The sequence below is a fragment of the Lepisma saccharinum genome, chromosome 3, assembly GCF_977018435.1.
Source record: "Lepisma saccharinum chromosome 3, izLepSacc3.1, whole genome shotgun sequence".
In the NCBI taxonomy this organism is placed as follows: Eukaryota; Metazoa; Arthropoda; class Insecta; order Zygentoma; family Lepismatidae; genus Lepisma; species Lepisma saccharinum.
Window position 1 is genome coordinate 1,341,788 of NC_139231.1, and position 27,842 is coordinate 1,369,629.

General features: G+C 34.4%; 1 protein-coding gene across 1 annotated transcript in view; it reads right to left on the reverse strand.

Moving 5' to 3' along the window:
- Positions 1-1,872: 1,872 nt before the first annotated feature.
- The window catches only part of LOC145985693 (BPTF-associated chromatin complex component 1), a 48,747-nt gene continuing 22,777 nt past the window's right edge, over positions 1,873-27,842 (reverse strand). Inside the window, exon 4 of the mRNA XM_083119762.1 lies at positions 1,873-2,611. Coding sequence (XP_082975888.1) covers positions 2,380-2,611 — 232 coding nt within the window. The 3' untranslated portion in view covers positions 1,873-2,379. The remainder of the gene's footprint in view (positions 2,612-27,842) is intronic.

The window sequence follows — 27,842 nt, forward strand, 5'->3', positions numbered from 1 at the left end:
ATATTGTACAAGTCAAGGTGAAAGACCCTAGTGATGGACAATTCATGTAGTAATATTTATCAATCATTTTTCTTTTCTTGTCAATTAGTTTTAATCTGCTCAGCTTCTTCATTTCCTCTTCTCTGAATATCAATGGGATTTGACATCACATGAATTATCAGCCTTGCGGCGAGTCTAAATGAATGAAGGGCAAGGTGGGGAAAAATCATTCTTGATTATTTTTTTTAAAATTTCAATCAGATTTTTGTTATTTAAATCGATTTTTTAATTTTCTTTTTAAAAAACCACACCTCAAATTGCTTGTGTGTTTTTCGGCACAGTACAGATATATACATTTTTTTATTATAGAAAAGTTTTTTCTGGTAAACAGCCCTGTAAAATGTTTGAACAGTTTGATTAAAGCAAATAATAAAAAATGTAATAAATATGTAAATATACATTTCTCTGTTTCTGACACTGTATATATGAACATACTTTGGAAAAGTTTGTTGAGTGTGTTAATGAAACTATCAAAAATTCAGTACTTTTCTTCCAGTCAAAATGAAACATTCTTGATATACTATATAATTGTAACTTCTAATATTTTTACAGTCTTTGTAGCTGAATTTGGCGATATTTTTAGAAATAGTTTGCAAAATATCAGCTGCCATGTTTATTTACAACTTAATGATAATGACACTAATTACGATTGAACATGATTAGTATTTTGTATATTATTCTACACAACATATTTGCTATTTTTACCTAAAAATTACTGAATTTTTAATCAAGAGAAATTTAATTGTGTTTACAGTTTACATATTATATTTTCCTTTCCTATGAGCTTCACCCCATCAGTACACATATTTTTTACCTTCATTTCCTATCTTAGAGCCTTATACACACCATTGAATGATTACGAGATTAATGTGATTCTGGTATCTACAAATTACTTATGCACATTATTCTATAAATTATATCCCTCTGTCCCATAATATGGTATACACACAGGATGAATGTGCTGATTTACTGCACATGCACATCCAAGTAGTTGTTGGATATGATTGTGTGTGCAGTAGTGAAGCGATCCTTCATCCAGTCAGACATTCACTGTGCAGAGCGTACCACAAGCCATGCAAAGGAAGCATATACGAATCTGAGTATGGACGTCAGTCAAGTGGGCACCCGTTGTGGCGTTCTAGGACGAGGAAACACACCAGTAACCAAGGCAAATGTGAGTAGAAACACCAAAGCAAAACAATTAACAGCCGAATGTCGTAGTGCCATTCTACAACTCCTACTCCAATTCAAGGAAAATGGAATAAATAATGGAATGGAAAAATACATTATTATGAGTATGAAATTGTAAACCACATTGTAGCCTATACCTAACATACAGCCTAACCCTCTAATGCTTTACAATGTAACATATCTATACCATATTGTGGAACAAGATTAAAATTTCACATATCTATACCATATTGTGGAACAACATAAAAGGCCTGTTTCTATACCATATTATGGAACGGAGGGAGTATCTTTAAAGTGATTTAAATCAGTGAATTTTTTTAAGTCACATGATTCAAATCAATCCACCTTGATGAAGAGGCTGTCTTCTTATGGCAACATCACAACCTTCAATACACGATTTTATATTCATAAGAATAATAACATCAGAATGGTGAAATAAGTAGTATTTTTAAAAAAGAAGTATGAAATTGGCAAAACTCTCAGCAAATTTACCAGTAAACTCACATCATTATCAGACCAATAATATCAGCTGATTAAAATATATATTTTTCAACATGCATGTGCAGTGTTGAAATGCTGTATTAAAGAAATATAAAATATTACTCACTAAAAAACTTAAAAGTTCAAGAGAGAGACAACACATTTTCATGACTTCTTTAATAATATAAGTACATTTTGTCAGCCACGCAAGGTAGAAAATGCCAATTTTACCTATCCATAACATTCACTAGGAAAAATAATGAATGCAGTTCTTATTATGACATAATATAAACGGACAATGAAGAATACATAATTAGCATACATGATGCTTAAATTTTAGGTAACACATTGTTGGCATTGCAATTAGAAATGTATACAACTATGCAATCCATTTCATCTCATCATTTAATAAAATATAATATTTTTTTCATGTGCTTTACATATTGATATACAGTCTCATGATCATTATCCTCTACATATGAAATCCGATATTATGCTTTTTATGGTATTTATACTTAAAAATCACATTTATTATGCTTCTTGGGGAAAATTTACTTTTTGAAGAACTTATACTGTTATTAGGTCAATGATACAGATACAGTTATCAGATCACATCACACATTCACATAAAAACAATTACTCAATGTCTTGTTTGTACTATTGAAACTTTCAAGAAGTGACTTCTTCAGTTGCTCCGTCAAATTCCAACTTCACATCCCCCGCAAGTCCCTCAACATCAACCTCAGATTCCGAGGCATTCAGCATGTTCAAGGTAACTTCGGCAGACTTCCCCATCATTGTTTGTTGGGGTGTGGCAGTTGTTGCAGCTGTGATGGCTGTCCTTACCGGAAGACCTGCATCCTCAAAAGCTTTCTTCTTCAAGGTTGTTCTGATCTGGGATCTGCCAATGAATTTGAATATAAAGTTAAAATTTTGGGTGTGTCAGCACTTAGGCTATTTTGCACCCGTCACATTATATGGGGTCGAGCCCCTTACCATAACTAAAAGAAACGTAATTGTTATGCCCAGGGCTTGAAAAATTGGCGACTAAAGATTTCAGCCTGGCGACTGTGATCTTTTGCTGTAATATGTACAAAATTTTAATGAATCTAATTGCAGTACATCGTAAGTTAGCAATTTTTTATATTTTTTTATCAACGTTGTGAACATTCCATAGTCAGTAACAATTTCTTACCCTTTGTCGCCCAACACCCCATTTCCTACTTTCTCAAATAATTTAACGATGTTTTGAATACCATGATGCTCAGCATCTTATACAGAGTGTTTCAAAAGTCGAACAACCCAAACTTTGGAAATGTATATCATGAAAACCGTAAGAGATATTTACACTGGGTTTTCTCCATTATAAAGCCTCATCATTCAGATATTTTTCAATGCTTAAAATTATTAGCTCACTCCGTACAGAAAATTATATAAATTAATAACCGACTGAAAGAAACATTCAAATTTTTCCAGAAATGAACTTCTGAGTAAGAAACATATGTAAGAAATTATCGAAGGGTCATATTTAGACATTTGATGACTGATGCCATGTCAGTCTGTCATTTGCGACCAATATTGGTCATGTGCAACATTTGATGAATTTTTGACTGGCGATTTTATGGGTAAGTGAAAAGTGCCATTTTTGGGACATATCTCCGTATATGGGAACACAAGCAGGTCAAAATATTGCCAACAGTCGCATGCAACATGTGTCTAAGTATTGGCTATACATATACGTGAAAAATCATAAATCAAGATTTTGTGCAGAAATTGAACTCTTTGAGAGAATACTAGACTGCCCCTGGTTACATTGAATTCTCTTCACTCACTTTCGCTGCTACTGTGCCTGTTTTTTTAATCGATTCAGCATGGCGTATTCATTGGAGCAGAGCATGTGCATTGTTGAAGAGTATTTTACTACTCATTCTTACACTCATGTGCAAGAGTTTTTCCATAAAAATGCCCTGCTTCTGCTGTACCTCACAAAGCCACTGTTTTAAAACCAGTCAAACACCAACATGTGATCCCACAAATTGTTTAAGAGTTGGTATTTATTGTTGAATATTAGTTCTGAGATGTTTTCAGCAAATTAACAATGTTTTTTAAAAATAATGTAATTGCTTTTATTTAGATAAATGCTAACATAAATTTATGAACCCAGTGATAGCCTACAGGATTAGTTTAGTGCAGAAAACCTGGTGTAAATATCTCTTACGATTTTATGATATACATTTTCAAAGTTTGAAACATACTGTAGTATGCACAATTGCTAATAGGTGGTTTCCTGGTGCTTGATTTTCAGAGCTGGTGCCTTACTTTGAAGAAAATTTTTCGAGCACTGGTTATGTCGTGTCACTAAAATATTAAAATATTCTGACTTCAGTTAAAAGCTGAGGCTGTAAAGGGGCATCAGCACACACAAGGACAAAACACAGGAAAACAGAATTATACTGGCCGGCCAGTCGCCAGAGCCTCGTTAGTCTGCAAAATGCAGTCCAGGGTGTACTACGTGGAAGTGAGGTTGACAATTTGGTGTACTATGTGGAAGGTTCACCCCTTAAACCCCGGATCTGCCAATCAGAAGAGACAATTAAAAACTATAAGATCGTGATGAAACAGACCCTCTACATGAAATACTCTATGGCTGAGAGCATTTGCAGATGCACTCAGAAAATCGTTGTCGTCCCTGATACCGATATTGCCAGTGACAGTAATCAATAGGATAAGTTGCACAGCTGCATATTCTGTCCAGGCTGACCATTAACAGATATGTGTAGTCAGTCCCAGCTCTCCTCGACATACAAGCAGCTCCTGTAAATACCTGTTAAAAAAGGATGGAGAGCAGACAGCCCCCCACCCCCACAACACACACTCCACTTTCCTCCAATCATTTACAGCTATGTCCAGTGCTGGACTGGTCATCTGACAAGGTGGCAAGGTATGGGTATGGAGACTTATCAATTACTTCCTAACGCAATCAATATGAGCATCATCACACAACATAACCTGTGGCGTAACTGCCGGCCTCACTCACACCTGCTGAGGTGGGAGATCATCCAACTGGTTGCAGGGAGACGTGTAGTCAGCACGATGAACCCACAGTTATTGTTGTAGGTTTCCATGACCAGGTTATGCTACTCATTCGTAACTCTCCAATTGCCTCACGCTGGTGAGTGGCTACCGGTCCCATACTCTCGCCGAAATCTCAGGAGCGAAGTTGTTACGATTTCCCCAGGAGACTCGAACCTGCACGTGTCACACAGCAGAAGCCCAAGGCTTGCACCTTAGACTGCACAGCCATGGTGTGGGACTCATCAATTACGAGGGCTGCTGAAAAAGTTTCTGCAATCAATATGGAAAAAGACATGTGAAATTCTGGGAATGGCTTTATTGTTTTTCAAAGTATTCACCCTTAAGATCGATACACTTTTGTATACGCTCAAAAAAACAATTTTGAAATAATTTTTTCCATTCTGAAGCTGATACCTCAGAAACCGCTGTTCGGAATGCGTCAACAGCAGCTTCAGGCGACATAAATCGGTCACCAGGCATCTCATTTTTCATGTGTGGGAACAAAAAGAAGTCATTAGGTGATAAATCAGGTGAGTACGGACAATGAGTCATTAATTCGACATTTCTACTGGACAAAAATCAACAGTTTGGTGTGCTGAGTGGGAACTGGCGTTGTCGTGGTAAAGAATAATGCGACGATTTGGGTTTGTTTTACGCAATTCATTAATGACCTCTGGCAAACAGATTGTTGTATATCACTCAGCATTTACAGTCCTTCGATCTTCTAAAGCTATTGTTGCCACATGTCTGGTATAACCGAAGAAACAAGCAATCATTTGCTTGGCAGCACTCCTCGAACGAACAACTTTTGTTAGTTTCGGCTCACTTTGAAACACCCAAACAGTTGATTGCTGTTTAGTTTCGGGTTCGTATGAATAGATCCAAGTTTCATCCCCTGTAACGATGTAGTTCACCAAATTTGACTTGCTTCGGTTGAATTTTTTGAGCATTTCTTTACACCAATTTACACGAGCCTGTTTTTGAGCTTCGGTCAAGTTGTGTGGGATCCAATGGCTTGAAAGTTTCCGTACGTTCAGATGACCTTGCAAAATCGTATGTATTGCTTTCATGTCCATGCTCAAGGATGCCTGAATCTCACGGTATGTCACATGCCGATCTCTCTCAATCATTTCACACACAGCATCAACATTACTGGCAACAACAGATGTGGATGGACGACCTTCACAAAATTCATCACTGAGAAATGTGACCATGCTGGAATTTGGAAAGCCAATTGTACACAAGTCCTATTGGATGGTCCTTCTTCCCCAGAAGCCAAATGAAGTCACTCGATGCATTGTTTCGGTGTTAAACTACATTTGAAATTATAAAAATTCATTGCCCGAAAGTGTTCACGAGAAATTTCCATTTCTCACATGAAACTACTTCTTCAAACTGCTGTGAAAAATAAACGAATACGCTTAAATAAAAAATCAAAGATAATTTAAACATAAAAAAGGTATATTCTTCAGAATTTTATAATAGCGGAACCCTAGTGCCACTGTTGGTGGTAGTTTCCAGAAACATTTCCAGCAACCCTCGTACAATGGTTCTGATAAAATGTACAAATCCAAACAACCTAAGGCTAGGATTTTCATGTCTTTGGATTTTTTTTAAGGTGAAATGTTATTCAAATTCATGTTATGAATGAATAAATTAAATCAAGGTGCTTCATTACAGAATTTGTACACATATTTGTCCATTTATATATGACTGAGAATGTTTTTACCAGTGATGAGAACGCTACATCTTTAAAAGTAGCTTCGCTACAGCTACTCTTCCAAAATGTAGCTTAGCTACAGCTACAGCTACATTTACCAAAAAGCAGCTTGCTATGCTACTCCTGTGTGCTACTCGCTACTTTTCTGCTACTTCTGCATAAAAACTTGAAATAATCATGTGACAGGCCCGTACCCAAGGGAGAGGCCATGTCCTTTGCCATCCTCGAGCTATGAAACATTTTAATTTGAACCTATAAAAACCTACAAAAATAACGATGATTTTTCAAATTTTGCAAGAATTTTGATTTTGTGCTTGCACAAATGAATGGCTTACTTCTGGGCAGAGACAGGTTAAAGAAGTATGCAGTCTGCAATATTTGGCAATTCTAACTTTATAACAACTGATGCAAGGCTATCAGACATCCATTCCTTTTAATTCATGTCCGACTTTTCCCATTTGGCTCTGACACTACTTGCTCTAAAGGAAGACTCTTGTGCCACTACAGATATTGTACTGTTTATGTAGGACATTCTGCAGACTACTGTGTAAATTTTAAAAATGGTCTGAATTTTTTTGAGTCAAAAACTGTTGTTTGATACTCGACAAATAGAAATCCATTGATTAGTTTCTTCGATTAGTGTCTCTAATGTTTCACATTAAATTACATAAAGCGGAATTTTGTATACTCTTTACATTATGGCACAAAGATTCCTCAATGATTGCAATGCAAAAACTACCATATACTAAGGGGGAGATTTAGCTCTCCACCCGAACTGCAAGGTCTGGTCCCTTTCTTTTCTGAGTTACATTCATCTTCATTTTCATGATTAGCAAAAGTTACAGAAAAGCGACGTACTGAGCACATTAATTGCTGGCACTATTGCTTTGTCATTATAGTGGGGAATGGATCGCTCGCTTTTGCACTGTAAGTTGTGTTTTACACAATAATTAATGACATTTTTCTGTCTTTTACACCATGGATATCCACAGGATTTGTTCCGGAGGTGTCGCAAACGAGGCTGTTGAGCGATGCAGCTCAAAGAAACATAGCTGTTAGCCTGAATATATTCAGTTATCTGTATATTAGAAATATTCAGATATGTAATAAATTACACAAATATCTATAATGTGCGATATTGGTATATTTATAATCTAGATTATCTGTATTTCCATGTAACAGACTTTGTCTTTACGAATCTCCTGCAAAGTAAGCGTTATTTTTGATTATTTTTTTTTAAGCTGTTGCCACATTGAAAATTTATGTCAAAATTCTGAGAAGAAATGTAGCTGTAGCAAATTTTTCGCTAGAACTACATGAATTTTGTAGCTTCGCTACAGTTACAATTTTCAAAATGTAGCACCGCTACAGCTACAACTTTTGTAGCTAGCTATAGTAGGGAGCAACTTCCGACCACTGGATTTTACCATTATTCAGTCACATGCAGCACATTTTAGCTTCTTCAAGGTACTAATAACTTTGTAGGGTCAACTGGGGGTAATTGTGAACGTGAAAAACAAATTTGGACTTTGCAGGTTCAGAACTCAGAATGTGTATTGTTTATTTTTTTTTTTTCCCTGGATAACCAGAAGGCATATGCTCTTTCGTTGATACAATAAAAAAATTATATTGAAATATTGCATAACTACGGAATAGATTGATGTTCACAATTACCCCTTCAGGTTTTGGGAGATTTTCAATTTCTGGGGTAAATGTGAACATGGTCTGTCTTTTCTATTTATAAGACCTGTAGAGTGTATCTGTGGGGTATTTGTGAATGGATGACATGTGGATCAATGATGTGCACAAACATTGTCCGTAAGTGTTCAATGTACCTGTGTTCACAATTACCCCGTTCACAAATACCCCTGATTTTTTACCATTACTTTAAATGGGGGAAATGAAGACACTTTCAAATATTTACATTTTGATATTTCTCCAAACATATAAACAGGACACAAGTGTACAAATAAATATTGGAAAGAAACAGTTGTAAGAAACATTCTTTTTCCTTTTCTCTGGAGTTAACTGAACTTTGTGCCTTGTTTGAAGAAACCTTACAAATAGCCTACTGTACTAATAAAACAAAGGGGGAAAATGTAGTTAGTAAAACAATTGAAAAGAAAGTAGCCTAATGCAAATGAAAAAAAGCATATTACTGTATATCACATTTTCTGCATAACATCTACCTTTCCAGGAAAGACGAGAGACAGTTTTTCCTGAAAATATTTTGTTTCTGGGTCTGGTAACACAGTGATGATGTCATTAAATGGAATGGAATATATTTTTTCCGTGCGTGTAAAGTTTGTTCCATTATCACCAACTATAGTTAATTCGTTCACGATCACTCCACCTTCTTCGTCGTCCCATTCATGGACACAGCATATGTATCTGTGTTCAGTTTTTTTCCTTACATTACCGAAAAATTTTGAGAATGTAACAACCCCATCTTGCATTTTCAGAAGAAAATTCTGAAACTTCAACAGTATGAAGCAAACCAAAAGCATCGCAAAGACTGATCAAAAAAAAAAGGTAAAGTGCTCCCCTGTGCTTAGCACCACGCCATGAAGGCGAATAGGGGGTGTGGGGGTAACGCCCCACACTTTCTTGATCCGGTCGTGAGTGGGGGTGATGTCATCAGCATCATGCCCCTGACCACCTTTACCCCTCCCCCCCAGGTACCCATGTCATTCGACGCTGGGTGGGCACCGGAGCCGCTTCCAACGTTAGAAAAGTTCCCGGATTTGAACCGGCCTGATATCGAACCCGGGACCTTGAGCATGGTAGTCAGACGCATTACCGACTGAGCCACCGCGGCCACTAAAATATTGGCGACTGATCAAAATAGGTTTTAATATTTAAAATAGCTGCTTTAAAAATAAAAATGGTGGCATAACTGAAGTATAGTATAGTACATGTAACAATTCCATCCAGCATTCACAATACCCCAAAACACTGTTCACAATTACTTCAAAAAGAGAATTTTAAATGGGAATAACTCTTAAACTGCACAAAATATTGGGTAAACATGCCTGCAGTGTGAAAGGCTAAAGCCTAAGCTACCAGGCACACCAAAATTTTGGAATAGAACTGCAACAGAATGCAACACATACCCGAGTTTTTAACAACTGAGAAAACTAAAAACCTCTTTTTTTTTAAAAAAAAAAAACCTTGGTTAAATGGACTGTAAAACTTAATAAAGTGGGAAAATATGTCCAAAAATCATCAGCTCCAAGAAAAATACATACATCACAATATTCAATAATAAAAATGGCCATACATCTAATAGCCTGTCTGTACTAATCAGTGTTCACAAATACCCCTGTTCACAATTACCCCAGTGGTCCCTACATTTAGCAATTTCTTAAGTGATTTTTGTTCCTATTTTCCACAAGTTGTCTTGGTGGCTGAGTTGTTTATATCACCACTGAAAGTTCAAGGTTTGAGCCCTAGTCTGTTCCAGGGTGTTTCTTTGTGAGGGTCTCTTCAGCAATTTCATCTTCATTATTGGAGAAGAGTGTGTTGAAAAAAATCATTCACTCCCTTTCTCCTATTGTGTATGTTTTTGTGGCACAAGGTTTTGTTGGCTGACAATAAATATTTCTTAATCTGGCCAAAAAGCGAAGGGCTGAAGATTGAACAGCATAGAGGTTGCAAGGAAAGACCTGCCCTGGGCAGAAAACAATGAATGAATGAAATTGTATGAAACACACAACTTCTTAATTAGAAATTTATGCCACTGTTAAGGCATTTTTTAGGAGATGTTTATGGAAATTTCAGGTCATAAATTACTTTTTTATTTTCCATAGTTTGGTGATTTTTAAGTTACAGAAATTATAGTCTCACACACACAATATAGGTTATTGAAAATGGTATCTCAACCATGGTGATTTATCCACACTCCTAAAATACGGCCCTCAAAAAAATTTCCACAACACACTTCTTAATTTTTTCACACAGATCCAATTCACAGTTATTTTGGCAAAATATTTACCTTGACCCCAAATATGAAGCACATTCAGAAAGTAGTACTCCTTTGGTAATAAAAAGAAGGAAAGAAGTTAGTTTGATTTTTCTACATAGGTGCACGCATAGTACTGAGGGACTTACAAGTTTTTTCATACCTTCGTCATACACTTTTATTGCCAGTTCATTGAGAAATGCAGTTGCCATTTGCTGCAGCTCTTCGTTGTCGACAAAGCATTTTTCCTCCCAAAAACTAATTTCATTTTGTAAAAAGATAAAAGTCCCTAGGGGTTAGATTGTAGCTGTAGGCCAAGTGCTCCCACCGAAACTTCTGAAGCAGTTGTTGTGTTTGTATGGTGACATGCAGCCAGACATTGTCATGGAGGATGATCAGACAAGAGGCCTTTCCTGTATTTTGAATGGCTCTGTTCCCTTCAGTCTCTTCACTGTCTCACAATATGTGTTCACATAGATCATCTGACCATAGGGCATAACTTTAATAAGGAGTGGGCCATATGTGAGTAGTATGATTGACTGTATTATAAACTCAGGAAAGTATGAACCCCCCTCAAGCAGATTTGGCTACACTTAAAACTAGCTCAACATGCCCATATGAGGTTTTTGCTCAAGTGTGGAACCCTGTCTAATCCAAGATTTTTGTAAAAATGTCCTTGGGAATTTCTCGGAAAGTATGACCCCCTCAGATTGATTTGCCCACACTTACAAAAGTTGCATCAGCCAGATTTTTGTCCATAAGCTTGTTAAAAATAAGTTTTTTTTTTATATTGTTTTGGACATACTTAAAATTAAGCCAAAAACCCATACCCACCCACACATATTTACTTCCGGTTTAAGTTTAATTGGATACCAGGTTCAATTTGTTTATCTAATATTAAAACAATGCAATATGCAGAGCCCCTCTAGAATTGCTCTGTGACTCTCTTATTTCTTACATCATATGTTTGCATGTTTCAAGTGATTCTCAGTATTTATGCTATTGAGATCAAAGTGATTAATGTGCACAATTCCCGACACGGTAGTATTGAACTTTTGCTTTGCATGTTTCAAGTGATTCTCAGTATTTATGCTATTGAGATCAAAGTGATTAATGTGCACAATTCCCGAGTATTGAAGCTTTGCATGCAAACAAAATTGCATCAGCCAGATAATTTTAATAAAAGCTCTCAGGAAATTCCCGTGAAAAATATGACACCTCGGGAATTTCCTGTAAAAAAGCCCTCGGGAATTTCTTGTAAAAACAAAATTCATGGGAAATTCCTGTTTTTTTCTTCTTGGCCCGGCTTAGGGTATATAAAGAGATTTTGCATTGCATCAGCCAGTATTGTGAGAGTGGCTGAGGAGTACAGATGTGTTGTTACAGTGCTTCTCATACTACAGGCCTGTTTGTTTTAATATAAAACATTTCCTATTATTCAATTTCTGATATATTGAACAAAAAGGCTTATATTTTGTATAAAAAATCTGATATTTGTTACATCCAGCTTGTTTGTTGTAATCCACTCTTATTTAGAGTCAGGCTTATATCTGTCCCAGCCTGTTATACAAAAAATCAATACATAACACAGTGCTAGGTCATTGCCATTCTAGACATGCATGTCCGTGCAGGTATTTGTGGAAGGTCAGTTTAGATCAATATTTATTCTCTTTTTCCACTTGTAGGCTATTGGCTTTACAACCTGTCATAATAAGCATAGAGTTTTGATTTAAAACCCAAAAAATTTTATATAATAAACCGAGGATAAAAATTAATAATATTAACATATTAAATATAGACAAGAAATATAGAAAGCATATTGCTGAACCCAACTGATATTTTTTATTAAGCATAGAATTTTGATTTGGACCCCAGGAAATCTTATATAATAAACAACAACAAAAATGCCGAATCAAAAATATTGTAATCAATGCAATAAAAATATATCCAGCCCCAATTGGGCTAAGCACCAAAAGATTTGTAATCCAGACAAATACAGAACTCCCACAAAAATATGCCCTAAATGCCATAGAGAATATAGCATGCAATACTTCACATATAAACATGCAGATACTTCTTCTGCACAGTCATCAATATTTCCAAACAAAATTGATTGGAAATATTTGTGTGATTGCCCTGTATAGCTTGGATTGCAAGGCCATATTTTGTAATTTTGTAGACCAGGAACTTGACCCTGTGCACCAGAAACAGGCCATAAGATGTTTATCTACAAATTATGCAAATATAATGGAGCATATAATATATTTTACAATTTTGATAACAGAAGATGATGAAAAATATAATATTGTTCCCCTATTACCCAGGCTGTGCTCAAATATTCAATATGAATACCTGATGATGTGCATGTATTTCCAGGATGACAATAAAACAATTACAGATGTGAGCAGGTGCGGGCAGCCCACTGTGCCCAATATTGAATCTGCAAAAATTTGTTGCACTGATGTGAAGAGCCTATTGAAAATTAAACTTGTTAGAATTGACAATGTTCGTATCATCGATAAGAATAATTATTATAAGATTACAGATATGTTTTCAGGTTTATTTTTTTGTTTAGATTATGAAGTTGTTAGAGCATATAATCACAGAACATGTGGCAGATATTATTACAGTGATGGCCCATATGTTGCTGAGTACATATACAGGGACAAGACTGAAGTGTTTGTAACAGCAGAGCTTGAAAAATACAGAAACATAAAATCAATAAAACATCTCATACATCCAAATTGTTGCAGGTTGTCTTATCTTATAGAGGTTTGTTCTGAGTACAATTATATCTTATCAATTATGAACAGCTCTGCTGCATGTTGTGATGATGAATATCTAGTCCCTAAACCTAACAGAGCTGTGCAGTGATGTTGTTATTGGGAACAGGATTCAAATCCTACACAGATTTATGGATAGGAGTGAAGAATTAATTTTTGCCATGAAATTATATCTAGATACTCAATATCCCTGTGCAATAATGCTGTTATTGGGAACAGGATTCAAATCCTACACAGATACAGATTCTTGCTGAGCTTAATAGGTGATTGTCATGGAAGATACTCAATATTTCTGCTGTTATTAGGTACAAAATTCAATTACACAGACACAGATATAATATCTAGATAAATAATAATGCATACAGAACTGTGGTTTCTATAAATCTATACTCAATATCCCTATACCTGACAGCTGTGCGGTGATGCTGTTTTTGGGAACAAGATTCAAATCCCACACAGAAACAGATTTTTGCTGGGCTTAGAACTATTATGGATAGGTGATTGCCATGAAATAATATCCCTATACCTGACAGAGCTGTGCAGTGATGCTGTTATTGGAACAGGATTCAAATATACAGATCCTTGCTAAACTTAGAACTATGCCATGAACAAAACTGTGCGGTGATATAATTATTGGGAACAAGCTTCAAATCCTCGCACAAATACAGATTCTTGCTGAGCTTAGAGTGAAGATACCAGTGATATAATTATTGGGAACAGGATTCAAATTTTGGAACTATTATGGATAGGTGATTACCATGAAGATACTGAATATTTTTGTTATTAGGTACAAGATTCAATTATACAGTTACAAAAATATTTATTAACAGAGCTGTGCGGTGATGTTGTTATTGGGAACAGGATTCAAATCCTACACAGATACAGAGCCTTGGAATTATTATGGATAGGTGATTGCCATGAAGATAGATACTCAATATCCCTATACATGACAGAGCTGTGCAATAATGTTATTATTGGGAATTGGAACTTAGGTACAAGATTCAATTACACAGATACAGACACGGAAATAATATCTAGATAATAATTTTTAACAGAGCTGTAGTTTCCATAAATTTATACTCAATATCCTATACCGTGCAGTGATGCTGTTATTGGGAACAAGCTTCAAATCTCACACAGATATAGAGCTTTGGAATTATTATAGATAAGTGATTGCCATGAAGATAGATATTCAATATCCTATTAGACACAAACACAGTATCAATAAATTTATAATATTTTTATATTTAATAGAACTGTGCTGTGATGCTGTTATTGGGAACAGGATCCAAATCATAGATAGGTGATTGCCATGAGGATAGATATTAGACACAGACACAGAAATAATATTTATCATTAAATTTATAATATCCCTATACCTGACAAAACTATGCAGTGATGCTATTATTGGGAACAAGCTTCAAATCAAGGATAGGTGATTGTCATGAGGATAGATATTAGACACAGACACAGAAATAATATTTTCCATAAATCTATACTCAATATTCTTATACCTGACAGAGCTGTGCAGTGATGCTATTATTAAGAACAAGCTTCAAATCATAGATAGGTGATTGTCATGAGGATAGATATTAGACACAGACACAGAAATAATATTTTCCATAAATCTATACTCAATATCCTTATACCTGACAGAGCTGTGCGGTGATATTGTTATTGGGAACAGGATTCAAATCATGGATAGGTGATTGTTATGAAGATAGATATTAGATACAGATACAGAAATAATATTTTCCATAAATCTATACTCAATATCCCTATACCTGACAGAGCTGTGCGGTGATGTTGTTATTGGGAACAGGATTCAAATCATGGATAGGTGATTGTCATGAGGATAGATATTAGACACAGACACAGAAATAATATTTTCCATCAATCTATACTCAATATCCTTATACCTGACAGAACTGTGTGGTTAATATTATTAGGAACAAGCTTTAAATCTTACACAGATATAGAGCGGAATTATTATGGATAGGTGATTGCTATGAGGATAGATACTCAATATCTCTGCTGTTATTGGACACAAACACAGAGAATGAAATAATATTTAATAACATAAATCTATACTCAATATCCCTATATTTAATAGAGCTGTGTAGTGATGCTGTTATTGGGAACAGGATTCAAATCATGGATAGGTGATTGCCATGAGGATAGATATTAGATATAGATAAAGAAATAATATTTATCTATAAATCTATACTCAATATCCCTATATTTAATAGAGCTGTGTAGTGATGCTGTTATTGGGAACAGGATTCAAATCATGGATAGGTGATTGCCCTATACCTAACAAAGCTGTGCGGTGATATAATTATTGGGAACAGGATTCAAATCTTACACAGATACAGAGCGGAATTATTATGGATAGGTGATTGTCATGAAGATAGATATTAGACACAAACACAAACAGATACAGAGCCTTGCTGAGTTTGGAATTATTATAGATAGGTAGTTGTCATAAAGAACACAGAGAATGAAATAATATCTAGTAAATAAATTTTTGGAAATCTATACTCAATATCCTTTTGACAGAGCTGTGTGGTCATAATGTTATTGGGAACAGGATTCAAATCATGGATAGGTGATTGCCATGAAGAGGTAAATAATATTTATCCATAAATCTATACTCAATATCCCTATACCTGACAGAGCTGTGCGGTGAAGCTGTTATTGAGAGGATTCAAATCCTACACAGATACAAATCCTTGCTGAGCTTAGAATTATTATAGATAGGTGTGTTATTGAGAACAGCATTCAAATCCTACACAGATACAAATCCTTGCTGTGCTTAGAATTATTATGGATAAGTGATTGTCATGAAGATAGATATTAGATACAAATTTTATAAATCTATACTCAATATCCCTATACCTGACAGAACTGTGTGGTGATGCTGTTATTGGGAAGAAGCTTTAATACTGAGCTTGGAATTATTATAGATAGGCATGAAGATAGATATTAGACACAAGCACAGAAAATAAAATAATATTTAGTATTAATTCTATACTTAATATCCCTATCTCTAACAATTACAAATCCCACACAGATACAGAGCCTTGCTGATATTTCTACAGCATGGAACTGTTATGAATCCCTAACAGAGCTGTGTTGTGTAGGTACAAATCTCACACATAGATATAGAGCCTTGTTGATATTGTTATTGTCATAATCCATATCTCTAACAGAGCTGTGTTGTGTAGGCTGCCTTGAAAATATTATTTACTCTTGCTGATATGTTATGGATAAGATGTGAATAATACATACCCTGATAATCTGATTCTGATATTTTCCACTATTGTTCCTTTATAAACGTTTTAACATACGTTCCAGCAAAATTAAAACAAAGCTGGAACGTATGTTGAAACGTTTATAAAGGAACAATAGTGGAAAATATCAGAATCAGATTATCAGGGTATGTATTATTCACATCTTATCCATAACATATCAGCAAGAGTAAATAATATTTTCAAGGCAGCCTACACAACACAGCTCTGTTAGAGATATGGATTATGACAATAACAATATCAACAAGGCTCTATATCTATGTGTGAGATTTGTACCTACACAACACAGCTCTGTTAGGGATTCATAACAGTTCCATGCTGTAGAAATATCAGCAAGGCTCTATTAGATGTTATTTCCATAGTAATCACCTGTCCATAATAATTCCAAGCTCAGCAAGGCTCTGTATCTGTGTGGGATTTGTAATTGTTAGAGATAGGGATATTAAATATAGAATTAATACTAAATATTATTTTATTTTCTGTGCTTGTGTCTAATATCTATCTTCATGCTATCTATAATAATTCCAAGCTCAGTATTAAAGCTTCTTCCCAATAACAGCATCACCGCACAGCTCTGTCAGGTATAGGGATATTGAGTATAGATTTATGATTTCATTTTCTGTGTTTGTGTCTGAAACAGATATACAAAATATTATGTAATCATGGTGAGTTGAGTCACGGATTATAATGAATCACATAATGAATTGAATTTATACTATCAAAATGTAAGAGGTATTAATACTAAGCTTAATGATGTATATCTAAGTATTCTAAATGAAAACTATGATGTAATTGTTTTTACAGAAACTTGGCTTTCCAATGTTATTAACAACTGTGAATTTATTGATACTCGCTATGCTGTATTTAGGCAAGATCGGTTACATAGAAGAGGTGGTGGCGCATTAATTGCAGTAAAGAGTACTTTGAGGACCAAGAACATTGAAATAACTATAGAAAATATTCAGATTGTTTGTGTTAAGATAATAACTAGTGTTTCTTCCATTATAGTGGTTACAGTTTATTTCCCACCTAATACTAAATTACAAATTTACAATATGTTTTTTGCCAGAATGGAAGAGCTATGTAATATACATTCTTGTGGTCTGATTATTGTAGGAGATTTTAATATTCCAGAAATTGTAGATTCTAATTACGACTTAGAAAATGGTTGTCCTCTTTCCTTAACATTATTTAGATTTTTAAGTTTACTGGAATTACAAAGCATAAATAATGTAAAAAATAACAACGGAAAAACGTTGGATTTGGTACTGACCAACTTGTCTAACAATGTCGTGGTTAATCATAACTCCTTCCCTCTTCTAAGCCCTGATGCTCATCATCCTCCCTTATTACTTCAAGTCAACCGCTTTTATGACAAAACTATTCATAATGTTAAGTCACGTTCTATTTATACATATGATTACCGTAATGCCGATTTTTTCAATATATATAGAAATCTTAATCAAACTGATTGGAATCCTTTAACATTATTTAAGAATCCCAACGTAGCATTGGACTACTTTTATGAAATTTTAGATAAAATTATTCGTAATAATGTACCCATAAGGAAGCGTAATAAGAGAAAATCTTACCCGCCTTGGTTTACACTGGATATTATAAGATTACTTAAATATAAAGAATATTATAGACATAGACGTAAATTGTCAGAATATAACCAGAAGAAATTTGTTGAATTACGCAGAAAATCAAAATCTATGATAACTAAAGCTTACAAGATTTACATAAAGAATTCTGAAGAATCCATAAAAAATAATCCTAGGTCTTTTTGGAGTTATATTAAGGGTAAAAAGAAATCAACTAATAATCAGTGTAGTTTAACCTATAATGGAGTATTACTTGACAATAACAAAGATATAGCTAATGGTTTTGCGCAATTCTTTAAGAGCGTTTTTAATGATTCTATTCCAACTTACTCAATTCCTAGTGAAGTACCTATGATAGTAAATCAACCATTAGTATTAGATAGTATTACTGAATCTGAATGTGAAACTTCTATTAGAAAACTGAAATCGAAGAAAGCTAGTGGTCCAGATAGTATACCAGTTTACATATTTAAAGGATGTACTGATTGCTTATTGTTTCCTCTATGCACCATATTTAATTTGATTATAACCACCCAAATTTTCCCCGATAGGTGGAAAATAAGTAAAGTAACTCCTATACCAAAATCTGGTAACGCCAATGAAATCATCAATTATAGGCCTATATCTTTAATTTCAACACCAGCAAAAATTTTTGAACACATTTTATATAATAGAATTTGTTATCATGTTAAACCGTATATAACTCACCATCAGCATGGTTTTATATCCAAAAGATCAACCTTAACTAATCTTATCTCATTTACCCAATTTTTGGCAGACTCATTTAACAATGGTTACTCTGTTGATACTATTTATACAGATTTTGCTAAAGCTTTTGATAAGTTAGATCATGATATATTAATATATAAGTTAGCAAATTTCGGTTTTTCGTTTCCACTGTTAAAATTAATAGCATCGTATTTAAAAAATAGGAAATTTTATGTCACCTACAATTTTGAATCATCCCCTTTATATTATGTTACATCTGGTGTTCCGCAAGGCTCAAACTTGGGTCCCTTACTTTTTATAATATTTATTAATGATTTATCCTCTGTTATAAAAAATTCTAATTATCTGCTTTATGCTGATGACCTAAAAATATTTAAATCCATTACAAATATAAGTGATTTAGCGCAATTACAGAAAGATATAAACAACTGCTTTCAGTGGAGTGTCACCAATAAGTTAGATTTTAATATAAGTAAATGCAGAACTATTACGTTTAGCAGACATAACTTATCTTATACTCATAACTATACTATGAATGGAATAGTTTTAAATAGAGTTAAACTTATAAAGGATTTGGGACTTTTACTCGACTCAAGGCTTACTTACAGAGAGCACGTACAAACATTAGTATCGGATGCATTTAGAATTTTAGGCTTTATATTTAGAACTACCAGAGAAATTAATAATATTCAAGCTATTGCTTCAATATACAATTCGATATTAAGAAGTAAGTTAGAGTATGTTAGTGTCATCTGGGATCCTTATTTTCAATGCTACCGTGATTTAATTGAAAATGTTCAGAATAAGTTCGTAAGATATTTATATTACAAAAAATTTAAAAGATCTTCATATTTAGAAAGAATATCCTATAATACTATTTTATCTGAATTTGGGTTCTCTTCATTACAATCAAGAAGAGAACTAGCCAAACATATTTTACTTTATAAATTTATAAATAACTTAATTGATGCTCAAGATTGTCTTCAGTTGATAGGATTCACAATTAAACCTAGAACGCTTCGTTCTTATTTGCCATTTTCTTTCGTTAATTCTAAAAATATTGTACATCAGAATTCAGTAATGGTTCAAATATGTAAAGCTCATAATGTACTAATACAAAATAATGTTAATATTGATTTTGCTATGTCCTACAAGAAATATTTATCTGTCATTAAACAATTTTATTCTTAATTAGTATTTTGTTTAAAAAATTGTAATTCTATATTTCAAGTTATTTTATCAATGCTAAATATAATTTTATAATACAATATAATATAACACAAACTGAAAATAGGCATTAATATCATTTAATTATTTGTGTATATGCAATTGGTTTATGTGTTTGTATATGTTAATATTTATGTTTATGTATATGTTAATATATGTTTATGTATATGGATATTATGTACCATAGTTTATTTACTTGTAAGCCCCCGTTGTAAGTGGAGCAATAGCTCTGTTATGGGGAGTATGTATAAATAAATAAATAAATAAATAAATATCTATTTTCATGCCTATCTATAATAATTCCAAGCTCAGTATTAAAGCTTCTTCCCAATAACAGCATCACCACACAGCTCTGTCAGGTATAGGGATATTGAGTATAGATTTATAAAATTTGTATCTAATATCTATCTTCATGACAATCACTTATCCATAATAATTCTAAGCACAGCAAGGATTTGTATCTGTGTAGGATTTGAATGCTGTTCTCAATAACACACCTATCTATAATAATTCTAAGCTCAGCAAGGATTTGTATCTGTGTAGGATTTGAATCCTCTCAATAACAGCTTCACCGCACAGCTCTGTCAGGTATAGGGATATTGAGTATAGATTTATGGATAAATATTATTTACCTCTTCATGGCAATCACCTATCCATGATTTGAATCCTGTTCCCAATAACATTATGACCACACAGCTCTGTCAAAAGGATATTGAGTATAGATTTCCAAAAATTTATTTACTAGATATTATTTCATTCTCTGTGTTCTTTATGACAACTACCTATCTATAATAATTCCAAACTCAGCAAGGCTCTGTATCTGTTTGTGTTTGTGTCTAATATCTATCTTCATGACAATCACCTATCCTTAATAATTCCGCTCTGTATCTGTGTAAGATTTGAATCCTGTTCCCAATAATTATATCACCGCACAGCTTTGTTAGGTATAGGGCAATCACCTATCCATGATTTGAATCCTGTTCCCAATAACAGCATCACTACACAGCTCTATTAAATATAGGGATATTGAGTATAGATTTATAGATAAATATTATTTCTTTATCTATATCTAATACCTATCCTCATGGCAATCACCTATCTATGATTTGAATCCTGTTCCCAATAACAGCATCACTACACAGCTCTATTAAATATAGGGATATTGAGTATAGATTTATGTTATTAAATATTATTTCATTCTCTGTGTTTGTGTCCAATAACAGCAGAGATATTGAGTATCTATCCTCATAGCAATCACCTATCCATAATAATTCCGCTCTATATCTGTGTAAGATTTAAAGCTTGTTCCTAATAATATTAACCACACAGTTCTGTCAGGTATAAGGATATTGAGTATAGATTGATGGAAAATATTATTTCTGTGTCTGTGTCTAATATCTATCCTCATGACAATCACCTATCCATGATTTGAATCCTGTTCCCAATAACAACATCACCGCACAGCTCTGTCAGGTATAGGGATATTGAGTATAGATTTATGGAAAATATTATTTCTGTATCTGTATCTAATATCTATCTTCATAACAATCACCTATCCATGATTTGAATCCTGTTCCCAATAACAATATCACCGCACAGCTCTGTCAGGTATAAGGATATTGAGTATAGATTTATGGAAAATATTATTTCTGTGTCTGTGTCTAATATCTATCCTCATGACAATCACCTATCTATGATTTGAAGCTTGTTCTTAATAATAGCATCACTGCACAGCTCTGTCAGGTATAAGAATATTGAGTATAGATTTATGGAAAATATTATTTCTGTGTCTGTGTCTAATATCTATCCTCATGACAATCACCTATCTATGATTTGAAGCTTGTTCTTAATAATAGCATCACTGCACAGCTCTGTCAGGTATAAGAATATTGAGTATAGATTTATGGAAAATATTATTTCTGTGTCTGTGTCTAATATCTATCCTCAAGACAATCACCTATCCATGATTTGAAGCTTGTTCCCAATAATAGCATCACTGCATAGTTTTGTCAGGTATAGGGATATTATAAATTTAATGATAAATATTATTTCTGTGTCTGTGTCTAATATCTATCCTCATGGCAATCACCTATCTATGATTTGGATCCTGTTCCCAATAACAGCATCACAGCACAGTTCTATTAAATATAAAAATATTATAAATTTATTGATACTGTGTTTGTGTCTAATAGGATATTGAATATCTATCTTCATGGCAATCACTTATCTATAATAATTCCAAAGCTCTATATCTGTGTGAGATTTGAAGCTTGTTCCCAATAACAGCATCACTGCACGGTATAGGATATTGAGTATAAATTTATGGAAACTACAGCTCTGTTAAAAATTATTATCTAGATATTATTTCCGTGTCTGTATCTGTGTAATTGAATCTTGTACCTAAGTTCCAATTCCCAATAATAACATTATTGCACAGCTCTGTCATGTATAGGGATATTGAGTATCTATCTTCATGGCAATCACCTATCCATAATAATTCCAAGGCTCTGTATCTGTGTAGGATTTGAATCCTGTTCCCAATAACAACATCACCGCACAGCTCTGTTAATAAATATTTTTGTAACTGTATAATTGAATCTTGTACCTAATAACAAAAATATTCAGTATCTTCATGGTAATCACCTATCCATAATAGTTCCAAAATTTGAATCCTGTTCCCAATAATTATATCACTGGTATCTTCACTCTAAGCTCAGCAAGAATCTGTATTTGTGCGAGGATTTGAAGCTTGTTCCCAATAATTATATCACCGCACAGTTTTGTTCATGGCATAGTTCTAAGTTTAGCAAGGATCTGTATATTTGAATCCTGTTCCAATAACAGCATCACTGCACAGCTCTGTCAGGTATAGGGATATTGAGTATAGATTTATGGAAACCACAGCTCTGTTAAAATTGTTCCCAATAACAGCATCACTGCACAGCTCTGTCAGGTATAGGGATATTATTTCATGGCAATCACCTATCCATAATAGTTCTAAGCCCAGCAAAAATCTGTTTCTGTGTGGGATTTGAATCTTGTTCCCAAAAACAGCATCACCGCACAGCTGTCAGGTATAGGGATATTGAGTATAGATTTATAGAAACCACAGTTCTGTATGCATTATTATTTATCTAGATATTATATCTGTGTCTGTGTAATTGAATTTTGTACCTAATAACAGCAGAAATATTGAGTATCTTCCATGACAATCACCTATTAAGCTCAGCAAGAATCTGTATCTGTGTAGGATTTGAATCCTGTTCCCAATAACAGCATTATTGCACAGGGATATTGAGTATCTAGATATAATTTCATGGCAAAAATTAATTCTTCACTCCTATCCATAAATCTGTGTAGGATTTGAATCCTGTTCCCAATAACAACATCACTGCACAGCTCTGTTAGGTTTAGGGACTAGATATTCATCATCACAACATGCAGCAGAGCTGTTCATAATTGATAAGATATAATTGTACTCAGAACAAACCTCTATAAGATAAGACAACCTGCAACAATTTGGATGTATGAGATGTTTTATTGATTTTATGTTTCTGTATTTTTCAAGCTCTGCTGTTACAAACACTTCAGTCTTGTCCCTGTATATGTACTCAGCAACATATGGGCCATCACTGTAATAATATCTGCCACATGTTCTGTGATTATATGCTCTAACAACTTCATAATCTAAACAAAAAAATAAACCTGAAAACATATCTGTAATCTTATAATAATTATTCTTATCGATGATACGAACATTGTCAATTCTAACAAGTTTAATTTTCAATAGGCTCTTCACATCAGTGCAACAAATTTTTGCAGATTCAATATTGGGCACAGTGGGCTGCCCGCACCTGCTCACATCTGTAATTGTTTTATTGTCATCCTGGAAATACATGCACATCATCAGGTATTCATATTGAATATTTGAGCACAGCCTGGGTAATAGGGGAACAATATTATATTTTTCATCATCTTCTGTTATCAAAATTGTAAAATATATTATATGCTCCATTATATTTGCATAATTTGTAGATAAACATCTTATGGCCTGTTTCTGGTGCACAGGGTCAAGTTCCTGGTCTACAAAATTACAAAATATGGCCTTGCAATCCAAGCTATACAGGGCAATCACACAAATATTTCCAATCAATTTTGTTTGGAAATATTGATGACTGTGCAGAAGAAGTATCTGCATGTTTATATGTGAAGTATTGCATGCTATATTCTCTATGGCATTTAGGGCATATTTTTGTGGGAGTTCTGTATTTGTCTGGATTACAAATCTTTTGGTGCTTAGCCCAATTGGGGCTGGATATATTTTTATTGCATTGATTACAATATTTTTGATTCGGCATTTTTGTTGTTGTTTATTATATAAGATTTCCTGGGGTCCAAATCAAAATTCTATGCTTAATAAAAAATATCAGTTGGGTTCAGCAATATGCTTTCTATATTTCTTGTCTATATTTAATATGTTAATATTATTAATTTTTATCCTCGGTTTATTATATAAAATTTTTTGGGTTTTAAATCAAAACTCTATGCTTATTATGACAGGTTGTAAAGCCAATAGCCTACAAGTGGAAAAAGAGAATAAATATTGATCTAAACTGACCTTCCACAAATACCTGCACGGACATGCATGTCTAGAATGGCAATGACCTAGCACTGTGTTATGTATTGATTTTTTGTATAACAGGCTGGGACAGATATAAGCCTGACTCTAAATAAGAGTGGATTACAACAAACAAGCTGGATGTAACAAATATCAGATTTTTTATACAAAATATAAGCCTTTTTGTTCAATATATCAGAAATTGAATAATAGGAAATGTTTTATATTAAAACAAACAGGCCTGTAGTATGAGAAGCACTGTAACAACACATCTGTACTCCTCAGCCACTCTCACAATACTGGCTGATGCAATGCAAAATCTCTTTATATACCCTAAGCCGGGCCAAGAAGAAAAAAACAGGAATTTCCCATGAATTTTGTTTTTACAAGAAATTCCCGAGGGCTTTTTTACAGGAAATTCCCGAGGTGTCATATTTTTCACGGGAATTTCCTGAGAGCTTTTATTAAAATTATCTGGCTGATGCAATTTTGTTTGCATGCAAAGCTTCAATACTCGGGAATTGTGCACATTAATCACTTTGATCTCAATAGCATAAATACTGAGAATCACTTGAAACATGCAAAGCAAAAGTTCAATACTACCGTGTCGGGAATTGTGCACATTAATCACTTTGATCTCAATAGCATAAATACTGAGAATCACTTGAAACATGCAAACATATGATGTAAGAAATAAGAGAGTCACAGAGCAATTCTAGAGGGGCTCTGCATATTGCATTGTTTTAATATTAGATAAACAAATTGAACCTGGTATCCAATTAAACTTAAACCGGAAGTAAATATGTGTGGGTGGGTATGGGTTTTTGGCTTAATTTTAAGTATGTCCAAAACAATATAAAAAAAACAACTTATTTTTAACAAGCTTATGGACAAAAATCTGGCTGATGCAACTTTTGTAAGTGTGGGCAAATCAATCTGAGGGGGTCATACTTTCCGAGAAATTCCCGAGGACATTTTTACAAAAATCTTGGATTAGACAGGGTTCCACACTTGAGCAAAAACCTCATATGGGCATGTTGAGCTAGTTTTAAGTGTAGCCAAATCTGCTTGAGGGGGGTTCATACTTTCCTGAGTTTATAATACAGTCAATCATACTACTTATGTGTTCCAGAACACATTGCTCGTTGTCTTGTGGACGGAAAGGGTCTGCTTGCCTTTCTTCGGTTTGGTGGAAAAGCGCAGACGATGCTATGCCATGGATTGTTGTTTACTCTTGGGTTTTGTCACCTGTCACAATGTAGGACAGAAAGTCATCACCTTCGTTTACATATTGTGTCAAAAATGCCAATGCAGCTTCCAAGTGTTTTTTTGTGTGTGTGTTCCTGTGTAAACATGCATGGCACCCACCTTTTGATAGTTCAGATAACTGGTAACGATGTCAGGCATTATGGATCATGATACGTGAGGGAATCAAAAAGTAAGTTACACCTGAGCCGTGTTCCAGTACTAAAAGAGATAAAATAATTATGCTTGGTGGCAACACTGTCTGGAATGTATTCTCCTCATACCCAAAGCAGCCATGCTGCAGCAGGTTTAGTATGTGAATATGGCACGTCGTATTGAGGGGTGCTGTGACGTCTGATTTTTGTGGGCACGAAGGCATAATCGGAGTGAAACCCATCGCCAAATTGTAGAAGTGTACGGTGAGAATGCAATGTCACACCCCCTGGTTAGGAAATGGTGCCAGATGTTCAAAGAGGAAAAAACGAACATGAACAATGAACAGTGTGTTGGGCAGCCTGCAACTGTGAACACTATTGACAAAAAGGAGCGTGTGCCAACTGTCATAACGTAGGATATGTTCAGTTCACTTGCAATCTCTTAACTGCCACATGAAAATTAAGAGATTGCAAATGAACTGAACATACCCTACAATAATGTGTCTATGCTGGTTCATTACCAGTTGGGTGTGAAAATTAAGAGACTGCAAGAGAACTGGACATATCCTACAATAGTGTGTGTATGCTGATTCATGACCAGTTGGGTGTATCGTAAACTGTGCTCTCGCTGGGTGCTGCGATTGCTAACCGATGAGCAAAGAAGTCAACGCAATTGAAATTGGACGGAATTTTTACACACAAGAAAAGAAAAACTGGTCACACGATTCGAAAAGTGCTTGGAATACCTTAGTGACTATGTCGAAAGAAGTTAAATATTCATACATTTTTGTCCAATAATAATTTTTTTCTAAAGTGTTTTGTTTGCTTTATACAGGGGGGGGGGGTGTAACTTACTTTTTTATTTTCCCTAGTACATGTGGAAAATGTGCATGCGTTCATCAATGGTGACACACCAATTGCACTGCATGACTTCATCCACATTATGCAGCAATTCATCAGTAATGACAGACAGTCAGGACATCATGGATGTTGGCCCATCCTGTTTGGAACTTCTACACCATTGTCTCACTGTTGATTCATCCCTTGCTTCATCACCATAAACCTGTACGATATGAAGATGAATTTCAGCTGCAAAAACCAAACGGCAGATTTCATGTCACACTTGACAGGATTCTTGATTTTCTAGTTTTCTGGTTAATCTTGACAGCCCACAGAAACACACACAACCACTAGCAAGATTCAACTCATGCACAACTGGCTCATACCGGGAGACCTTGGATTTCGCCTGCCTATCCTTTTGCCACTAGACTGGTGGCAGAAGTGCATGTCAATGGTACACAAAAACATGTCTCCTGGTGCGATAAATACCTAAATGCCATTGGTGACTATGTAGAAAAATAGCTCAATGTATGAACTTTCACAGTGAAAAGGTTTTGTTCAACTAACTCCATTCGTTCTTTTATTATTACCAAGCTGGACTACTTCCTGGGCATGCCTCATATGTGCCAGTAACCTTATTATACATTACTTTTCTACCTCTTTAGGCTAATTGAGATGATGAGGATGAAAGATGATCAAATGAAACTGATGAAGGAACAGACAAAATAAACATCCATGGCAGGACTTGAACCAACCAGTTCATCTTCATCATCACAATTAGTCCAAGAAGTAAAGAAGTGGCATAAAATAACCTCCATTGAAAGAAAAGGAGAAAATGAAAGTTATTAGAACACAAAGTAAGCC